The sequence below is a fragment of the Patella vulgata genome, chromosome 2, assembly GCF_932274485.2.
Source record: "Patella vulgata chromosome 2, xgPatVulg1.2, whole genome shotgun sequence".
Lineage (NCBI taxonomy): Eukaryota > Metazoa > Mollusca > Gastropoda > Patellidae > Patella > Patella vulgata.
In genome coordinates, this window is record NC_065880.2 from 19,363,253 (window position 1) to 19,383,633 (window position 20,381).

The 20,381-nt window shown below is 31.5% G+C and overlaps 2 protein-coding genes across 4 annotated transcripts in view; one reads left to right on the forward strand and one right to left on the reverse strand.

Annotated features, from left to right (window-relative positions):
* The first annotated feature begins 792 nt into the window (after positions 1–792).
* LOC130010794 (beta-1,3-galactosyltransferase 1-like) lies at positions 793–2,816 on the forward strand. The gene is made up of 2 exons (XM_056098858.1): positions 793–1,277; positions 1,603–2,816. Exon 2 carries the CDS (start codon positions 1,635–1,637, stop codon positions 2,712–2,714), a length of 1,080 nt encoding a protein of 359 aa, XP_055954833.1. The 5' UTR covers positions 793–1,277; positions 1,603–1,634; the 3' UTR covers positions 2,715–2,816.
* Positions 2,817–4,130: 1,314 nt separating this feature from the next.
* LOC126809586 (E3 ubiquitin-protein ligase MARCHF8) overlaps positions 4,131–20,381 on the reverse strand; it is a 31,722-nt gene continuing 15,471 nt past the window's right edge. For all 3 annotated transcript variants that reach the window (XM_050534216.2, XM_050534217.2, XM_050534218.2), the window contains 2 exons: positions 16,091–16,357; positions 4,131–9,380 (listed from right to left, as the gene is read on the reverse strand). In XM_050534216.2, the coding sequence (XP_050390173.1) occupies positions 8,985–9,380; positions 16,091–16,357 (663 nt within the window). In that variant the 3' untranslated portion in view covers positions 4,131–8,984. The remainder of the gene's footprint in view (positions 9,381–16,090; positions 16,358–20,381) is intronic.

The following is a 20,381-nucleotide window of genomic DNA, read 5'->3' on the forward strand; positions in this document are numbered from 1 at the left end:
GCCAAAACCAATTTATAGGACTTCGGGGGAAATAGGGCGAGAAAAAAAGTGTTGGGTAACTGTAAACACAGGTGTTTTGGCCTTTCAGAGATGACAACACCACTAAAAGTTCCATGTGTTTATTTATGGAAGGAAAAAAATATAAATTATAAATAGAGTTGTCCTAGAAAACAACTTTGATAGTTTTTATACAACAAAATCACACACTTATATATTTATGGATACATTGTGTAAGACTTAGATAAAAATCTGTTAGTTCTCGTTATAACAGATAAAATGAATAGGCTATATTGAAAATTTCATTTAAATTACTTTATTTTGAGCAAAGTTATCTGTGGTTGTAGATTTGACAAGATGTGTGCATTGATCGTAACCACCGTACATTCAAGTCTTGGCCTCGCTTCTCCATTTTAAAATTTAATCATTAATTAAGCGAACCGTTCTAATCTACCTAAAATCCAAGCCATCCGATGGCATTGAGAGTTGATTGGCCTTGTCATGGTAATAAATGTCAAATTAATAATTTATATAACATTTAAGGCTGAAAGAAAGACCTGCAATAAGCAGATTTAGCGCTTACATAATATCTGTTTAATTAATTAAATATCTAGTATAGTATATGCGTAATAATATCAAGTAGAGTAATGTATATATTGTTGACCTGGTTTTAAGAATTGCACATATAGTATAGAAACTACAATCCTAGCTATGCAAATAAAACATTAAAACAGAGATTTTTACACTATGTAAAATACGAAAAGTTGAATTTCTCAGAATATTTTTTTGAAATCTTCGTTGATAGATAACAAGTCTGAATTGTTTATTCTGAGTTTTCAATATAAAACATTGAGTCAAAACCTAAAACTAGCAATTGATAAAAAAAAATTTCCAAGTTGCAGGTTTATCCATATGCATAGGAACCTACATGTTTTCATAACTTATCAAGAAAGAAAATTGTAAACAGAGGATTTTTTTTCTGGCTGGTCAATGGAAGAGTAGAAATAATGTTGAAATACAAAAATATTTCCAAATGTTTACCAAACGGCCAGGTTCATTATCAATCTAAATTCCAATTATATGTGTAGATACTATATAGGTCGCAAATTATTAATAGAAAAGGCTTCTGGTAGTCTTGGGAAATTTGATACCAGTCTATTTTTAGAATAGTGTTCCATGAAGCAGGAAGTGCTCAAAGATAAAGGTACAACTTCTCATATATGCACCCTTTAGTGAAATGGTTTCTGTTGACTAAAAGGTTTTGTCGTATATTTTGACAGGTATGTATCCATTAATTCCTGGTAGTCGTGTTACGGATGTAACATCTATGAGGACACATCTTTACAAAACGATATGGTTGTAATGTATGACATTTATCACAGATATCAAGCATTAAAAATAATACTTTTATAATATTTATAAAATAATACGTATGTATTTCTATGGTACAGTATTCGAAGTTCAACTTGCACTGAAAATGTTTTCTAATTAAATTTCTAGTTTTATGGAAGACTATGATTATTTTTCATTGTAGGATAATGAGTCCCATTTAACTTAACTGCTGAACATTTTATTTTGTATTTTGTTTGTCATTTTATATTTTAGATGATAGGAAAACCCTCAAGAAATTCTCTAATATGGTATTGAACAGTTTTAAGATAAAACAACTATTCATTTTTGCAATAATTATTTTACTGTTAGTTATATTGACTATTCTACATAAAACTAAATCTAAATTTAAGCTCCCTTACCCTATTCAACTGTTTTCTGTTCATCATAACTTGATTCCAGAAACAACCACAATGTTGAGACTCTCAGAAAATACCAACTTTTCGTTTGAAATTCGCGAAAACACAAACTTCTTTGATCAATCTAAATATTATTCTATGAAACCAAACAAAATCAATGGAATAAATCATGAATTTTTGATCCAACCGAGGAACTTCTGTGAAGAGTTTCCATATTTAATCATTTTAGTGCCATCTGTCCATACCAACAAAATTCACCGACATACTATACGCAGAACTTGGGGTGGTGAAAACTGGCCGGGTGTTAATTTAGAAAAGACAGTTAAACTTGTGTTTTTGTTTGGAAAGTACAAACTTCCTGAGATGGAATTTATAATCAAACAAGAAGCAGAGATATTTAACGATATTGTGCAAGGAAATTACATTGATTCCTATTTTAATCTGACAACAAAAATCCTCAATGGTTTGCAGTGGGTGTCTGAAAATTGTGAAGGCACAAAATATGTTTTAAAAGCAGATGAAGACACCTTTACAAATGTGCCTTTATTAATAGAATTTCTAAAACAACATGGGGTTGCACGATCAGTGATAGGACATCTCTATTCAGAGTCGCATGTGAAAAGAGTAGGTAAATGGGCTGTTCCTAAATCATTGTTTCCACCCCATACATATCCAGATTACATGGCAGGTAATACATATTTATTGTCTGGTGATATACTGGGTAAAGTTGTATGGACAGCCCAGTATGTGCCATATTTAAATATAGAAGATGTGTTTATAACAGGTGTTCTAGTCAGAATATTAAAATTACGTCATGTGAACGTTGACGGATTTACTATGTGGACATCCGCTAAACCAAGAATTTGTGATATATTAAAGAAAAAAATTATAACCGGGAACAAAGTTACTCCACAATATGCAGAAACAATATGGCAAGCCTTACATACTGGCTACGATTATAACTGTTGAAACCATGGAAAGTTGTTAATATTTTTACACAATAATATATTATATGTAAAAGTTTCTTATTTATATTAGATGTAATACAGATATATTTATTATCAATGGCTTGTGTGTTATGTATTGTCAGAAGTGAGATTAAAATGTATGTAGAAGATCTCTGTGGAATTCATAACCAGACTAATATTATGTGTGATGGATGACAAGCTGTAAATAAACCTAAAGCAACTGAGACTTAAAGTAGCTAAGTCTCTAACTCAATATCATCCAAAATCTTCGACATTGAAAACACAATTTATTTGTCGGTTAAAATCAAAATTGATGTTGTGATCTTACCAGGAAAAGATGGCCTTCTGATATCCAATATTTAAGACAAAATAAACATTTTACAATTGGTACACGAATCGTGTACCATAATGCGTTTCAGCGCTATTTGTAATAAGGGACTCTAAAAACGAGACAAGGCATATTCCACAAGTCATGTCAAACGGTGACGCTATATTCTTATCTGGAGAGTAAGCCCAATAAATAATATCAGCGTAGACTGGAATAACCAGACGTTAGAGATTGAAATTCGATTGAGAATACTGGCGTATTTCGCCGAACCTAACTGATTAAAAATTACAGTAAAAACAGAAACGATTGAATGTAAATCAATTTACATGTATATTACATTATTGTATGTGTTGCGCCCCATTTGTGTCAATTTCTAGGTCCCAAGTATTAGCGACTTAGCTCCTTTAAATATACTCAAATATTCTCATCACAACTGGTAAAATTTGTATCTTAATAATTGGAATGCCAAAGAAAAGCTTTATCTGTGGATCTGAGTTCCCAACTCTAGGCATTTAATTTAAATTCTCCGTGGGTTTGTCTTGTGTAGTTGTTAATGTATTGTGTGGTCCTCCTGCACTGTACAACCCTTGTCTTGCCAATTTTTCAAAAATCAATCAATTGACCTACTTGGAGCAAAATATTTTGCAAGAGTGTTTGCTGATCTTGAAAAGCACTTTAAATTGTGTATATTGTATTGTACATGCCTGGTTGAACTGTGCAGTCAAATTGATTGTCAAAAAAATAATATATCGGGTGAGGATACAGGATTTCTAAACCAAATGTGGATGTTTTCTACTTATTCTTGTTTGAAAATAACCATGGCAAAGTCGAATATAAAGGATAATTTGTTAAGATGTATTAAAACAATTTGTCAATTCTTATTCTTGCTTTATATGTTTGTGCTATATAGTCGTTTGTGCAATATAGTCGAATTGATGTCACTGGAGTAACTATTTTTTCTCACTGATGGTGAAAACTCCTAATATTTCTAATGCAGATAAAGTTCCACCTCCCAAAACCAATCAAAGTTAATTAAACAGACTCTTTATCAATCAAATAATAGACATTGTTCTCGGAAACACAGAATCCTGATTTTCAAATAGTTATTTTATTATGAAAAATAATACATCTATCATATATAATAAATCACTCATTATATATTAGTCAAAAATTAACAACTATATACAAACAAGTACATTAACAACAGTTAGATGAGTAATAACCATATCTACATTTAAAAAAAGTAAACAGTAAATTAATTTGATAGACATGTATAACTATTTTTAAAAGTAGACAAATTATGTCTATTTCAGTTTGACTAATATAACTTATTTAATATTCACTGATATATTTAGCCGATTAAAACAAAAAACTAAATTTACAAAAGATGAAACAATAAAACTTAGTTTTCAAACAACTACAATAAATATTAGATTCATTTTTCATCTATAACATTAATTAAACAACAAAAGATACAAAAAAATGATGTCATAAAATTATTCAGTATTTTCAAGTATTTGGAATCTTTTCAATAGTAGTCTTGAAATTTTGGAAATGCTGTAATAAAATGTGATGTATTAACAAATATTTACATGTTATTTAAAAAAAAAACAATCTTTAAAAGGACGCAATACTATCAATTACTTTGTTCTTTTTACAGTATGGGTCACGCTTAATTTATAATGAATTTTAAACTTGAACTGAAGAATACAAAAGTGTACCACCATTATGCTGATATATCTGGTAGCCCAAGACTGTTAACCTCTTGGGTGAACCTTTTTAAAAACATCAATCTACCACTACATCCGGTTTAAGTCAAAGCCTTTAAAGTCACTGTTTTACTGTGTCCTGTGTAAGTAAATGGAGACAGTGACTTTAAAGGTAAGTTGCCAGGCAATGATACATATTCTGATAGAAGCCAAGTCCTCCGAGCAGTTCACAAAGGTTCTTGCCATATGATGATAACTTTAGCCTCTACTCTATTAGTGTCCAAAAGATTTTTCAGCTTAATCAAAGGCAAAAACTCTTCAAATAATTAACAAAAACAGTTGAAACTAAATAGGCTTCTTCTCATGAACATTACATATAATTTTCAAGAATAAATTTTAAATTTAAGGTCAACTGATAAAAACTTTAGCCTCTGGAGTGTTCACAAGGAATTTTCGGAGGGCAGATCGATAGACAGAGGTAACAACAATATACAACCACATTTCAATGAAGGCATATAAAACGTACAAAGTTTTTAAGTTTATATGATTACGATTTACTTTGATTTAATACAAGTCATATTATGCAAATAATTCAGCATTTTTATACAAACTACGGAATGTGTTCTATTTGTTTTATTAATCAAATTTTAAGAATGCATTAGTATTGACATAACATGGGATCATTATTTACCATTTGTATTACTTACATCCATTAAGGTCAGCGTATTACTATTTATGGAAATTTAATGGATACCTTTTGAAAATTAAAACTCAAAAAAGTAGCACATGATCATCTCTTAGGGTACTCAAGATATGGAATTTGCTGGAGTCAAACTTCTTTAGCAAATTTTGTATTTTATTCAATGCATGTCCTATCTAATTGACATTATATTCTTTGGGTGTAAACAAAGACAAGCTATTATCTAAATTTAAAGTAAGGTGTATACATCACAAAGCTTTTTACCTATTATATACTTTGCTGTCTGTAAACATCCCAGATCTCACTTCCTTATCAAGTATACCGGTACATACAAGTTAAAATATTTCCCCAAACCCCTGCAGTTTGGATTAATCTACTCCTTTAATATAACACAAATTGCAGTATTTAAAATATAGCTTATTCTAGATGTATTTCATGTGTGCATTACAGTTAATATCACGTTCCTGAAGCAAATGCTGCAAGTTTTACAACATCTTGACGTTGCTAGATTACTTTGCAATTCCCAAACTTGTAGCTACGGTTTCTCACTTTACTGCAGACATGTAAACAGTAGAGTTCAATCAGAAATTGTGACACTAAGACATTCAAATCAACTATAGTGACTTCCATGGAAACCTTGACATGGAAACTCTGCAACTAATTATCACAAGTAGACATTTTATCTGGAAAGCTGGGTGAATACCCAATCGAATTTAGTTCCGAAATATGCAGGGTATTATGTGATCACCTTGATAAGATGTACGGTGTTAAAGCAAGATCAAGCCTTATATTGAAGATGAGTTAATATATGATTTTGAAATTACATTGAAACATTAAAGGCCTTTCATGTATGATTTTGAAATTACATCGAAACATTAAAGGCCTACTGTAAATATAGCAAAAATGCATTCAAGTCTAAAATTACAATAAAGATTCTTAATTTACAATAGGACCCTTAAATAAATATCTGTATTTATAAATTCATATATATATTTACAATGAAAAACAACAAACTTTCCTACTATCTACTTTAAGTAGTAAATACATCTTTATAATCATATCAGACATATTCATGTAATTTTAAAAAAACATAAAGGCCCAATGAACTTCAAATATTAGTACAGTAGATATAACTAAATACACAAAATTATTCTTACAGGCTCTATGTGTTGCATGTCTTGATTACATTTGTTCACCACATGCATATTAAATGTATATATATACAAAAGAATAACTTTGTAGAATTAATGCTATATTTTATATAAATGCTATATAGATTTAAAAATATAAAATTGAGCATGTTCATTTGAATCATACTTGTCTCTAGATGCCACTATCTGACAATAAAGGTGTAAATAAAATTCAATGATAAAGATAAAGATCACAGTTACTCAATCAACTAATCACAAACTTCTAATTTCATATCCAAGTGCATTCTGCAATTAAACAAAGAGTTAGGGACATCACTATCCACTGAATTGCTCAATAATTATCTCCATACATAAAATCTGATTCAATTCACTTATATTATGGCCATGCATAATCTGAAGGATGCCATATTGAAATGTCTAGAGTCTTTCTTTCATTAAAGATAATGCTTGGAACCCTAAATAGTTTTTAAAAGTTGATTTGAGTACCGCTATATAGTCGAAATATAGAAACTAGTGGACCATATTCTTTACAGATTTACATTTGTGACTTAAATAAAGAAGATATTCCTGATGTACAAGGGAGACAAATCCCATACACTTGTACATTTACATCGACTCCAATACAAGTAATGCAAACTGTAAGAATCAAAGGTTAAAAAGCTTTCGGTATTGTTTAATAGGATTACACACTTCAATAAAGTTAATAGGTTTATGTTACATAAGTAAAATGAAATGTTTCATCTGACCTATCTCTCTTATACAACCATATATACACAACCATTAATTCCTTTAAATTAAGGTCCTCTATAAATCATACATATATAGAACCACTATTTCCTCAAGGTCCTTATTAGCACTATTATGTTTTTGATAAAGATAGGTTGCCAGGCAACGAAACATACGCCCACAGCAGCTAAATCGTCCGGGCAGTCAACAAGAGTTGTCGCATATTTTTACTTTTTTCGGTAATGAAACATTTATAATACACTAAAATCTGATTAAGAGCAACAACTCAAGAAACCATTAGAATTTGTTTGGTTTTTATAAAGTTATGCCCCATGCTAACGTTTAGTATACAAAACTTTTAATACTATATCATGGATTTAGCTGTTCCAAGTCATAAAAATTCATTGAAAATCAATATACTTGTTCGCCTCAAGATCTTAAACTCTGTGTATCAATCTGAAGTCAATCATATATTAACTTTGGCCTCTAGGGTGTCCACAAGATTTTTCAAAGTGATCAAGGGCCATACCTTTGCCAGTAGTTATCAGAAATCTTTGAAAATAAATAGGATTCTTCGCCTCGTGACCTCAAACACTGTGTATAAATTTAAAGTCAATGAGATTAACTTTAGACTTTAGAGCATCCACAAGGTTTTTTAAAGTGATCAAGGGCCATAACTCTGGCAGTAATTATTCGTCTCATGACCTTAAACACTGTGTATAAATTTAAAGTCAATCCGATATAAACTTTACCCTCTAGAGCGTCCACAAGATTTTTTGAAGTGATCAAGGGCCATAACTCTGGCAGTTATTATCGGAAATCGCTGAATATCAATAGGCTTCTTCGTCTCATGGCCTTAAACACTGTGTATAAATTTAAAGTCAATTGGATATTAACTTTGGCCTCTAGAGCGTCCTCAAGATTTTTTGAAGTGATCAAGGGCCATAACTCTGGCAGTAATTATCGGAAATCGCTGAAAATCAATAGGCTTCTTCGTCTCATGACCTTAAACACTGTGTATTAATTTAAAGTCAATCGGATATTAACTTTGGCCTGTAGAGCGTCCACAAGATTTTTTGAAGTGATCAAGGGCCATAACTCTGGCAGTAATTATCGGAAATCGCTGAAAATCAATATGCTTCTTCGTCTCATGACCTTAAACACTGTGTATAAATTTAAAGTCAATCAGATATTAACTTTGGCCTCTAGAGCGTCCACAAGATTTTTTGAAGTGATCAAGGGCCATAACTCTGGCAGTAATTATCGGAAATCGCTGAAAATCAATAGGCTTCTTCGTCTCATGGCCTTAAACACTATATATAAATTGAAAGTCAATCGGATATTAATTTTAGCCTCTAGAGCGTCCACAAGCAATTGTGGACGCCGGCCGGACGGACGGACGGAAGGGGGCGACGACAATATATGACCACATTTCAATGTGGGCGTATAAAAATTCAGTCTATATTTTATACACACCCAGAAGTGTTTTTTAAATTATCTATCATAAAAAATATATTGTATCATGTTTTTCTTTAAGAATATCACATTTTAAGTTGAAAATTGCCAAAATAATTTTAATTTTGAGCCAAACTATGTCCAATTGATTTAAATAAAGGGGAACTACGACCCTATATATATATTTCATAAAACTGAACCATCAAAATGAGTCAATATCATCTAAAGCAACACTGTTAGTATTACCACCATCATTAGCTTGAGCTTTAATCTTAGCTGCTGCTTCTGCTCTTATAGTCTCATCTTCAGGTGCATTCTCTATCTTAATCACTTTATTATAACCTCTCCATCTTAAACACAGTTGAAAGTACATTTTACACTGGACATACATAAACACTAATCCTCCTGTGAAACCTATAGCCACAACAATTAGTTTCGTCCAGAAAGGCCAGTCTAAATTACCACTTGATACCTCTTCTGTGGTTCTGTCTATAAGAACATACAATGACCATATCACACATGTTATAGCTATAATATGAAATGTGACTGAACAAATAATCTTTCTTCTTTCAGCTGATGACATCTCTAATTTCTCCCACTGAAAAACACAAATTATAATAAATTCAATATTTTAATGATCACCAATTGAATAGCATTAATAGCAAACTATCTGAAGATGCAAATAAATTTCATTGATGTATCAATCCACCAGAAAGCCAATAATCATTTTGTTAGGCAACCAAATATATGACCACCAGCAATTGTTCAAGGAATCTCCTTTTTGATGAATTTCAATATGGTTCTGACACACGATTTAAAATAAATGCCCCAAACTGCACAATGTAGAGTGCAAAAACAAGAAATCTCATCGATTTTTCTCAAACCATCTACAAGAACATGAAATCAATAGAAAACAAGCCAACAGTGAGGCTGATGTCCCCCGCCGAAATCCCAAAATAAATAGATGACACATATTAATTAATCGCACATTTATTTTTTTCAAAAGTATCGAGCAATCAAATAACTATACACTGAGTTTCATCACTCTCTATCAGATAGAATCAAGATTATCTTGTCCCAAAGCATCGACCAATGAAATTGATTAGCTCTGCTGAGCTTCAGCTCGAAATGTTAATCATTGAACTCAGTCAAGACATTCATCTAATGAACATCAAGTTTGAACAGTCTACCTCAATTAAAAGCAGAGTTATTATGTTCCAAAGTCTCGACCAATCAAATTGCTTATCGCTCCTTAGCCTAAGCAGAAAATTCTCATCATCGAACTCCATCAAGGGATTCACCTAATGAATGCTTACACCAAGTTTGAACATTTTACCTAAATTAGAAGGAGAGTCGTTGTTTTCCAAAGTGCTTATCGCTCTGCTTACCTTCAGCAGAAAATGTTCATTATCGAACTTAGTCAAGGTATTGATGTATTAAAGCTATACACTTAATTTGAACTAAAGTTATTGTGTCCCTAAGCAGAAAATGCTCATCTTCGCACTCCATTAAGGCATTGACCTAATAAACACCTACACCAAGTTTTAACAATCTAGCTCAATTAGAAGGAGAGTTATTGTGTTCCAAAGTCTCGGCCAATCAAATTGCTTATCACTCTGCTTACCCTGAGCAGAAAATGCTCATTATCGAACTTAGTCAAGGTACTGATGTAATGAAACTATACACCAAGTTTCATCACTCTCACTTAATTAGAACTAAAGTTATCGGAACAGAAGGTTGCAGAGTGCTGAAAATCGAAGGGGTTCATCCTTTCATGACCAAAATGCTTTACACAAAGTTTTAAGTTAAAAACTGTAGGTTCTATGACGTTAACAAAAGTTTTTGACAAACGGGGCATAAATCTAGAACTGAAGGTCACAGAAAATAGACAAGAGTTTGTCTTCTCACCACCCAATGCTTCATACCAAATTAGGCTAATCTGGTTCATGGCTGTTTTGACCATATTCGTTTATATGGTTTGCATATTTTTAAATCATCATATACCTGTAAAGATAGATTGCCAGGCAACAAAACATACGTTCACAGCAGCTAAATTGTCCAAGCAGTCACATATTTATTCTTTTGGAGCTTTTACAAATGACATATCAAATACAGATCTAATTATAACTTTTGCTGATAGAACGTTTTTCAGCATTTACAAGGTTTAACAAAGTGAAACAAGGGACACCGAAATTGCTGAAATTCAATAGGCATCTTTGTTTCACTAATCTAAATAATGCATATCAATTTAATACAGATTGGATGATAACTTTTGTCTTTAGAGCATTCACAAGGGCAATAATGCTAGAAGTTGTTAAGATAAATTCTTGAAATTTAATATGATTCTTAATTTTACTGATCTAAATAAAATAATGCACATAAATTTCATACAGACCGGATGATAACTTATGTTGAGAGAGCGCTCACAAAGTTTTACAAAGTGAAACAAGGACCATAACTCTTAAAGTAATTAATGGAAATTGTTGAAATTAAATAGGCTTCCTCGTTTTACTAATTCAAATAATGCCTGTCAATTTAATACAGCTGTATTGTGGCCCATGGTCGCAATAGCGTTTTTTTGGTTATTTTTTTGTATTTCATTTAAAATAATAAAAATATTAGTAAAAAAAAAATAATCTTTTAAAATTTAAAAAAAAAAATCTTTTTAAAAAATTTAAAAAAAAAAAATCTTTTTAAAAAATTTAAAAAAAAAAAAAATCTTTTTAAAATGAAAAAAAAAAAAAATCTTTTTAAAATGAAAAAAAAAATCTATATATATAAAAAAAAAATAAAATATATTTTAAAAAAATAAAAAAGAAATAATATTAAGAAAAAAATTAAATGAAAAAAAAAAAAATTGAAAAAGAAAAGATAAAAAATAATTCCCGACGTGGCCCATCGTCGCAATAGTGTCTTGTGTATCCAGACCCAGTATACAGCTATCATTAGACTAGAGCGACCAGAAACATTTTGTGGCCCATTGTTGCAGTAGTATCTCGATTATTATGTGTGGGATCTATGAAGAACGTATAAACTCGAACGACAAGAAACGAGTCTAGTTATCTCACGTCAACATAATTGTAGATGCCACCATACACCTCTTACCCGTTCCTGTGGTCGTAGCGGGGGACTAGCGATGACCTCAGGGAGAGCAGGGGTTTCACCAAAACTGAAGCTAAAATCACTAACATAGATTTTAAAATCAAAGTGAAATTTTAAATTTATGCGTTTCAAGAAGATCGATTGTAACTTAAAATTTAATTTTAATAGATTTTAGTTAAAATTACTTGTGGCTTGATGTGAGGTAACTATAGACTGGTTTCTTATCGCTCGAGTCTATACCATACGTTCTTCATAGATCCCACGTACAGGATAATCTGAACGACAGACCCACGATGTTTGACAGGTCACCCTACTCCTTGTCACGTACAACCGGGGATTCGAAATCACGCCAGTTGACTCAATGACGGGCTTTATGATATGACAGGCTTTATGATACAGCGCGCACATAGATTTTAAAATCAAAGTGAAATTTTAAATTTATGCGTTTCAAGAAGATCGATTGTAACTTAAAATTTAATTTTAATAGATTTTAGTTAAAATTACTTGTGGCTTGATGTGAGGTAACTATAGACTGGTTTCTTATCGCTCGAGTCTATACCATACGTTCTTCATAGATCCCACGTACAGGATAATCTGAACGACAGACCCACGATGTTTGACAGGTCACCCTACTCCTTGTCACGTACAACCGGGGATTCGAAATCACGCTAGTTGACTCAATGACGGGCTTTATGATATGACAGGCTTTATGATACAGCGCGCACGTGCTAACCATTCGCCCCCCCCGGTTACTTAGTAGTAGTAGGCCTATACTTCGAGGATTAGTTTCAAAGTTGTTAACTACTTTTGAAATTCGACCCCAGGGAGACCAAGTGTTTTAAAAACATTACATAAGCCTTGCGCACTAGTAGGCCGAATGGTGTCATTAAAGTCAATGACTTCAAACGTCATTATGTATGTAGGCCTAGTTCTAGATAGACTGGATAAACTAGTCTAAATGACGCTAGGCTTCTATAGTCTATTAATTATACATTTCTATTGACTTGCATATGTATAAATACATATATATCCAAGTATATAGACGTCATGGGTGGAAAAATTGTGTTTCACGTGTTGATGTCTGTTTACCTTTTTCCTTTCGGAAGGGGAGATAACTACAAACTTGTTTCTTGTCGCTCGAGTTATGCCACATAGGATAATCGAGACACTATAGCAACAATGGGCCACGAGGTATTTCTGGTCACTCGAGTCGAATGATAGCTGTAGTAGACTGATTTTATACTGAGTCTGGATAATCAAGACACTATTACGACAATGGGCCACGTGCAGAATTCTTTTTTTGATTTTTTCTATTTCACTTATTTTTTTTTTTTTAATTAAAATGTTATTTTTTTTATAGATTTTTTTTAATCTTAAATATTTTATTAATTTTTTTTATATAGATTTTTTATTTTAAAAATATATTTTTTTTTTCTTAAATTTTAAAAATTTTTTTTTTTTCTTTTTAATTTAAAAATTTTTTTTTTTCTTTTTAATTTAAAAATATTTTTTTTTCTTTTTAATTTAAAAATATTTTTTTTTTCTTAAATTTTAAAAAGATTTTTTTTTTTTTTTGTTTTACAAAATAAAAAAAAATGTTTCTTTTTTTTTACTTTTATTTTTTATGATTTTAAATGAAATACAAAAAATAACCCCAAAAACGCTATTGCGACCATGGGCCACCATACAGCTGGTATGATAACTTTAGTCATCAGAATGTTTATAAGGTTCTACAAAGTGAAACAAGGACCATAATTAATGGAAATTGCTGAAATGAAATAGACTTTTTCGTTTTTATCATTTAAATAATGCATGTGAAATTAATACAGTTCAGATGATAACTTTACTCGTCAGATTGTTGATAAGGTTCTACAAAGTAAAACAAGGGCCGTAACTCTAGAAGCAATTAACAGAAATCAAATAGGATTCTTCATCTAACTAATGTAAACAACATAAATAAATTTCAAAATGATCAGATAATAAATGTAGTGTAGAGTGTTCACAAGAAATTGTGGACGATGGACAGATGGATTTAGGCGATGGAAATATGCAATCACTTTTCTATGTGGGCGTATAAAAAGGAATTGAATCATTTTGGGACTAATATTCCTTTTATAGATTCAACTTCAACAATATGTATACTATATGTATACTGAGTTGAGATAATTGCACTTAATCAGTAATTTCATATAGGTAAGCTTACATGTAAACAAGATAAAAAGTTGGTGCACTATGATTTTAAGCTTTTATTAGACATGTAGGTTGATATGTATTCTATTTAACTGCGTGTGATATGGCAGTAGTTATAAAATAATGTCTGTCCGACTCAACTTAGAAGTAATAATGAAATGTAATCAAACTAATTACTGTGCCTAGGTTTAGATCAATATGTCTAAGTCTGTCCAAATAATTAGTTCCTTATAATACCCGTAAACACAAATGAATATAATTAAAATTATAATGACTGATCGATTCAGTATCAGATAAAAACACAGGTTATAATAAAACTTCTACTGTACACTGCAATTTCAACTGACCTTTATTTCAAAATTTGCAAAAAGCATTAATGAGCGATGATCACAATGATTGCTGATAGCAATCATGCTCAGTTTCCTCTTTTTCAGATTCACAAGGATACATATAATTTTTGTAAAGCAGATTTCAGACTTTCAAAGAACAGATTTTTAATGCTTGGGGCACATGCATGATCCATGATATAAAATGGTTAGACCTCTTTGATTTAGGTTGAGTTGTTTTCCAGGATGACAATCTAACTTCATCTTGCTTAAAAGACATTGTCTTGTTATACCCAATGTCTAATAAGTTTAAAAAATCAAATGAATTTTGAGATATTCTATCCAAGTCAAGGGTAATAATTTAGCTAATATTTGAAAAAGTTCGTTAAAATTGGAACTCATCTAGATTCCATAAAGAAGTAAGGCCACTTACTGATATACATCAGCAGCAGCCTGACAAGATTCTACAACATAATCAGAAAAAAAACTAACAATGACATGTTTAGATATAAATTGGTGCCTGTCATTAAATGACAAAAGTTAATTCCATTTCCATAAATAATGCAAATATGTTAATGAATGATAACGATTATCTGTTTTAGACATTCTGTATCTTTAAACTTTTGACAGAGAATGCGAGGGAACAAAGGTCACAACCCTGCATTCTGTTGACTGGTCAATATTGTCAGACAATCACAAGTAGTGAACATTATTACCTGTGGACAAAAATTACCTAAAATCATTTATAGAACAGAAAGTAACTCAAATCATTTATAGAACGGAATAGGGTCAATGTCCAAGGTGCGAGCTTTAGTCCCACCTTTCTCAGTCACAAGTTTGAAAATATCCCTTTCTCTAAAAACTATAGAATTATTTCACCCCACCCCACCATCATATTTTGTGGTGGACATGGTTTTGTTTGAAAGTTCAATGAAATTAGAGAAAAGGGAAGTGAAAATTTATTGAAGTAAAGAGATAAGGGTGTGGTATAGAATGTTTATTTCTTGCCATTACAGATCTGGTATCAGGAAATCAAGAAAGTTTAAATAAGCATATCCTGCATTAGACATGCATCTGTCCCATAAACACAATGCCACTTTACATGGAGTTTGTACAAACAATTACCTTTAATGTTTAATATTGATTTAACAGCGAAGCTAGACATGTACATGATATGGTAGGTAAGGTATTATACCCATAGATACCATTATATCAGTAATAACATTGAGTTGTATTATTTCTTTTAATGTCAATATTCAGGTAAAGTTTACCAGACTATTCACAATAATTGATCAGTCAGAGTAAAGTAAATATAACAATGATTTACTCTAGCTTGATCTTGTAAACAAAAATAAATATCAGAATTTTCTGAAAATAAATCCATAAAATCTGTATTATATATTATCAATGACATTGACAGTGTATCATGAATAGATTTCATCAATAAATTGTTACAGACTTTCTTCTTGAAATAGAAGGGCTGGATTATACAGTCTAAGTATTAAGAACACTTCCACGAGAGGATCATGCAGAAATTGAAAAAAACGACAACCCGGGGGTGGGGGGGGGCGGTCTATGGGGACCCCTAGGCGACAGAAGTCACACAATAATGAAGTGAACAATTTTTGAACGGATAACTTCTACCAAAGTTAATTTCCACTAATAAATAAACTAAAACTCAAATACCTACCTGTCCAAACGGTTTTGTTTGAGTTGTCATCATATACTCAAATTTACATAATTCACAATTTCTTTTTTCTGAACTTTTTATCCATTTCTGGAGGCAAGCTGAGTGAATGTATTTCAAGCTGCCAGAACACAGACATGGTGATATTAGTTGATTATTTGACTCAGACTCACAATGACAGATCCGACAAATATCTGCATTGTTAGATAATGTGGACATCTGTGATTCAAACTGTTCTTTTGATTGAAGATCATCAGGATGTAAGGTTTCCTAAAAAAATATAAACATATAATATATGAAGTAATTATATTTTATTTTAAGCAATCATTTTTTAACAATAGGCCAAAATAAGCGGTGCTCATTGATATACACAACCTACAGAAGTGCATATACTGTACATGTATATACTTTTCTCTTGCTAAAATTGATAAAAATGCATAATGTGAGCATACATTTTTGTACTTTTTCCTGTCAAGATTAACTTTTTCTCACTAAAAGTAACATTTTTCATTAATGAGGACCCTGGACTATAGATACTTTAAATCAAGTATCGGTGTAAATTCACAAGCTTTAAAAGTCAAGATATATATGGAAATAAATTTTCTCCACCAATTGCCCTAATGAAAAATCCTCTCAAGTTTGACTAAATTCCAATAAGAACTTTGTCTTTGTCCTGGCTACAAATGTGAATTGAAAGATAACTCTACAGTTCAACATTTTTTAAATTAAATAAGGTGCTTCCTTATGCCCTAATGAACATTCTAACTGACTTTGACAAGATTTCAAGGGATTATATATTGCATTGCAAACATTGTTCTGTGTCTTGTTCACAAACTATAAAAGTCAAACTATGAACATAAGGATAACTCGACAAAACGTTTTAAATTTATGATCCAACATTTCTGTCCTGCATTGCATGCACAAGATTTAAGAACGTAAATGGTGAGATAACTCTGTAATCTATGAATACAAATATTGACAGGGTTCTTCACATGAAGCTTCCCTCCAAATCTGAAAATATATTGTAATAGGTATATTAAAACCTAAACTGAAAGCCGTGTTAAAACAATTATATGGTTGTCATTCAAGAACTGTTGGTAAGTGGTAGTTTTATCCAACTATTATACTAATAGTGATGGATGCAGTGCATGAGGAAGAGAATACTTACTATTTAGAAACATAAGGTACTATTAAACTAATTCGTCTTTTGTATTTATGGACTTTGAAATTGATTATCCTCCAAAGCATCAATGTTAAACAATTTGGTAATGATTTGAAAAAACTCAATATTTTGAGCTACTAATTTCAGTGCCAGGGTTTGTTTTGCCGAAATGGGAAAAATGCATCTTTTGATCGAGATTGAAGGCTTCAATAAAAAACATGTGTCCTGATTTACTGGAACGAAATACAATTTATTCTATTTTTGCAACTGGGCAAAACAAACTTGATTTGCATACCTAAAAAGACTTGTATTAACATTACTCAATTTGGTCTCTTTAGAATGAGGTATTAATTAATTATTACTTGTAGACTAGGAACGGTCCATTCTAACTACTGTGATTTGATTGATCATTTACATAATGGGATCAAATATACATGCAAACATAGAAATATTATAACACAACTCTAACATACATGTTAAAGGTAAGAAAATCAATAAGTTGTTCTGTTCTTACAGTCTTTAAATAACTGGTAAGGCATGTGTTAACTTAAGCCATCAAACACTAATAATAATCCACATCATGAATATATGTCAAAATGTTTGCACATTAAATGAGAATCATGAATTTGTGAAAGATAATACTTTAAACTTTTAACAAATATAATAGATAACCAAATATACTTCTAATTTGTAAAAGGAAGCAAAAATGTCACAATATGTTATGATGTAATTCATTAAAGGAACAGTAACTCGATTTTGGAAACAATGACAGTGGCAATTAGTCTGTGAAAAATTGAACTAACAGTCCCAACAATTCTGACAACCACCGACCTGTAAAGAATTTTCAAGGCATCGGTCAGTTACAAGGGCAATATGTGAAAGCTGATACACGACTGCCAAGATGAAGAAACCTTTGGTATCAGGGCCAACAACTACGTATAAACTTGAAGTTGCAATTTCAATAGGGTTACTCCCTAGGACCGCAATCCCAGCAATTCCAAACACTCTCACAAACACTCTCTGATTTGTCCCACTGACAAGTCGAAATAATGCTGGAAAATGCAGAGGAACTTTCTTGGACAACACCGGAAGTGAATCCAAGATCCCCTTGTTAGTGTGCTAGCACCTTACCCACTCCAAATACTCTTTCCTGTAGGTTGTTTACAACATATTAGAGATATGGGCAAAAACTCTGTTTAAGAACGATGGACAACTCTGAAATTCAGCTATTCAAAAAAATCCAGCAATTTAAAATCTCCAATAGTCTGACATAAATAATGGACAATGAACGATGGACAACTCTGAAATTCAACAATTCAAAAAAATCCAGCAATTTAAAATCTCCAATAGTCTGACATAAATAATGGGTGTGCAAGAAATATTCCCTTTTCTTCTCTGTTTCTGTGAACATATGCACACTACAATATAAATATGTGACTTTAGGGTGTGTTTGATAGCTCAGTAAGACAAACTATATTCATACATGCATATATTCAAGATATTTGTGTTTTATTGGCTTGGCATTTGTCATCTTAGACTTAAAAGTGTTCAGAATCAGGGCTATACATTATATTCATAAAATACAGCATCCGAATTTCAAAACTGAGTACAAAGAAAAAAACAGAAGATTTAGATTTATTTCTATCAAACATGGTCTAACATGAGATTTCCATTAATCATTAATTAGTAAATAACATTGAATGTTTTTGATAATGGTGATCTTCTCTTCATTTGAATATATTTTCTATCATTTGAACTGCCTGTAGAATGGTGTGCAGAGGTTCGGTGATAGTGAAGCAAACTCTTGATTGCATGCCCCCAAGACTCAAGTATAGGGCCAAAGACTGATATTGATAAAGGGAGACATTTTAAATACCAGGCATGTAAAAACAGATGAAACTAGAACTGCGAAGCAGTAATGACGGGTTTCACTGGTGCCACGTTACCATTGAACTTATGTCACTTTTGGTGCCATGTAACCCTTGAACATCGCTTCCAGTACCAATGGAACCGATAAATAGATATGCACAAACTTTGAACGCATCAAATAAAATGGAAGCAGAATCAACCAAATCCAGCAATGTCAATTCATTTTATACATGTGTTACATGTAAGTGATCCTGACAAAATTACATTACTTCCGGTGATAATGAAAAAGTTCAATTAGTTTTATGAAATCAGAAATGGCATAAGGCATCACATGGTGAAAATTTTATGTAAATCGAATAATAATTGCCACTTTTATAGACCAAAAACCTTACAAAGTGACTTGTAGAAAATCGTCTATTTCTCTGCAACCGTACAAGTTAGAAACCATATTTTGGTATCTGTATGATCGTTTGGGTTCAATCTATGCGTTGACTGAAATCAAATATCATAATTTTAAAGACTTTACAAATCAGACGCATTTGAATAAAATATCTGCTTTGGAGGCTAAAAATACAGTTTTCGCCAAAATGACGTTACTTCCGGTGATAATGAAAATCTTAAATTACTTGTATGAAATCGTAAATGGCATTAGGTATCACACAGTGAAAACTTTATGAAAATCAAATAATAATTGACACTTTTATGGACCAAAAACCTTGAAAAGTGACCTGTTGAAAATCGCCTATTTCTCCGCAACTGAACAAGTTAGAAACCATTTTATGATATCTATATGATCCCATGGGTTGATTCTATTAGTTGATTGGAATCAAATATCCAAATTTTAAATAAATAACAAATACGACTCACCTGAATAAATTATTTGTTTCCAAAGCTATAAATATAGTTTTTGCCCAAATTACGTCATTTCCAATGATATTGAAAATGTTAAATTGGTTTGACCTAGTCACAATTGACATTCCGCATCAAATGGTACCCTTTTTATGATAATCCAATAATAATTGACTCTTTTACAGACAAAATAGCGTAAAAAATGACACTTGCAAAATTGACCATTTCTCGGCAACTGCTCATATTACAAACTAATTTTGAGATAGATTCTCTTCGTATGAATTAATGCTACAAGTTTATGAAAGTCAAAAAGAAATATTTTAAAATATGACACGCCTGAATGGGTTGTAAATAGCTCAATTTTACACCATTTTTCACCTTTAAACCGAAATGGCACAAAAATGAAATCGAAAT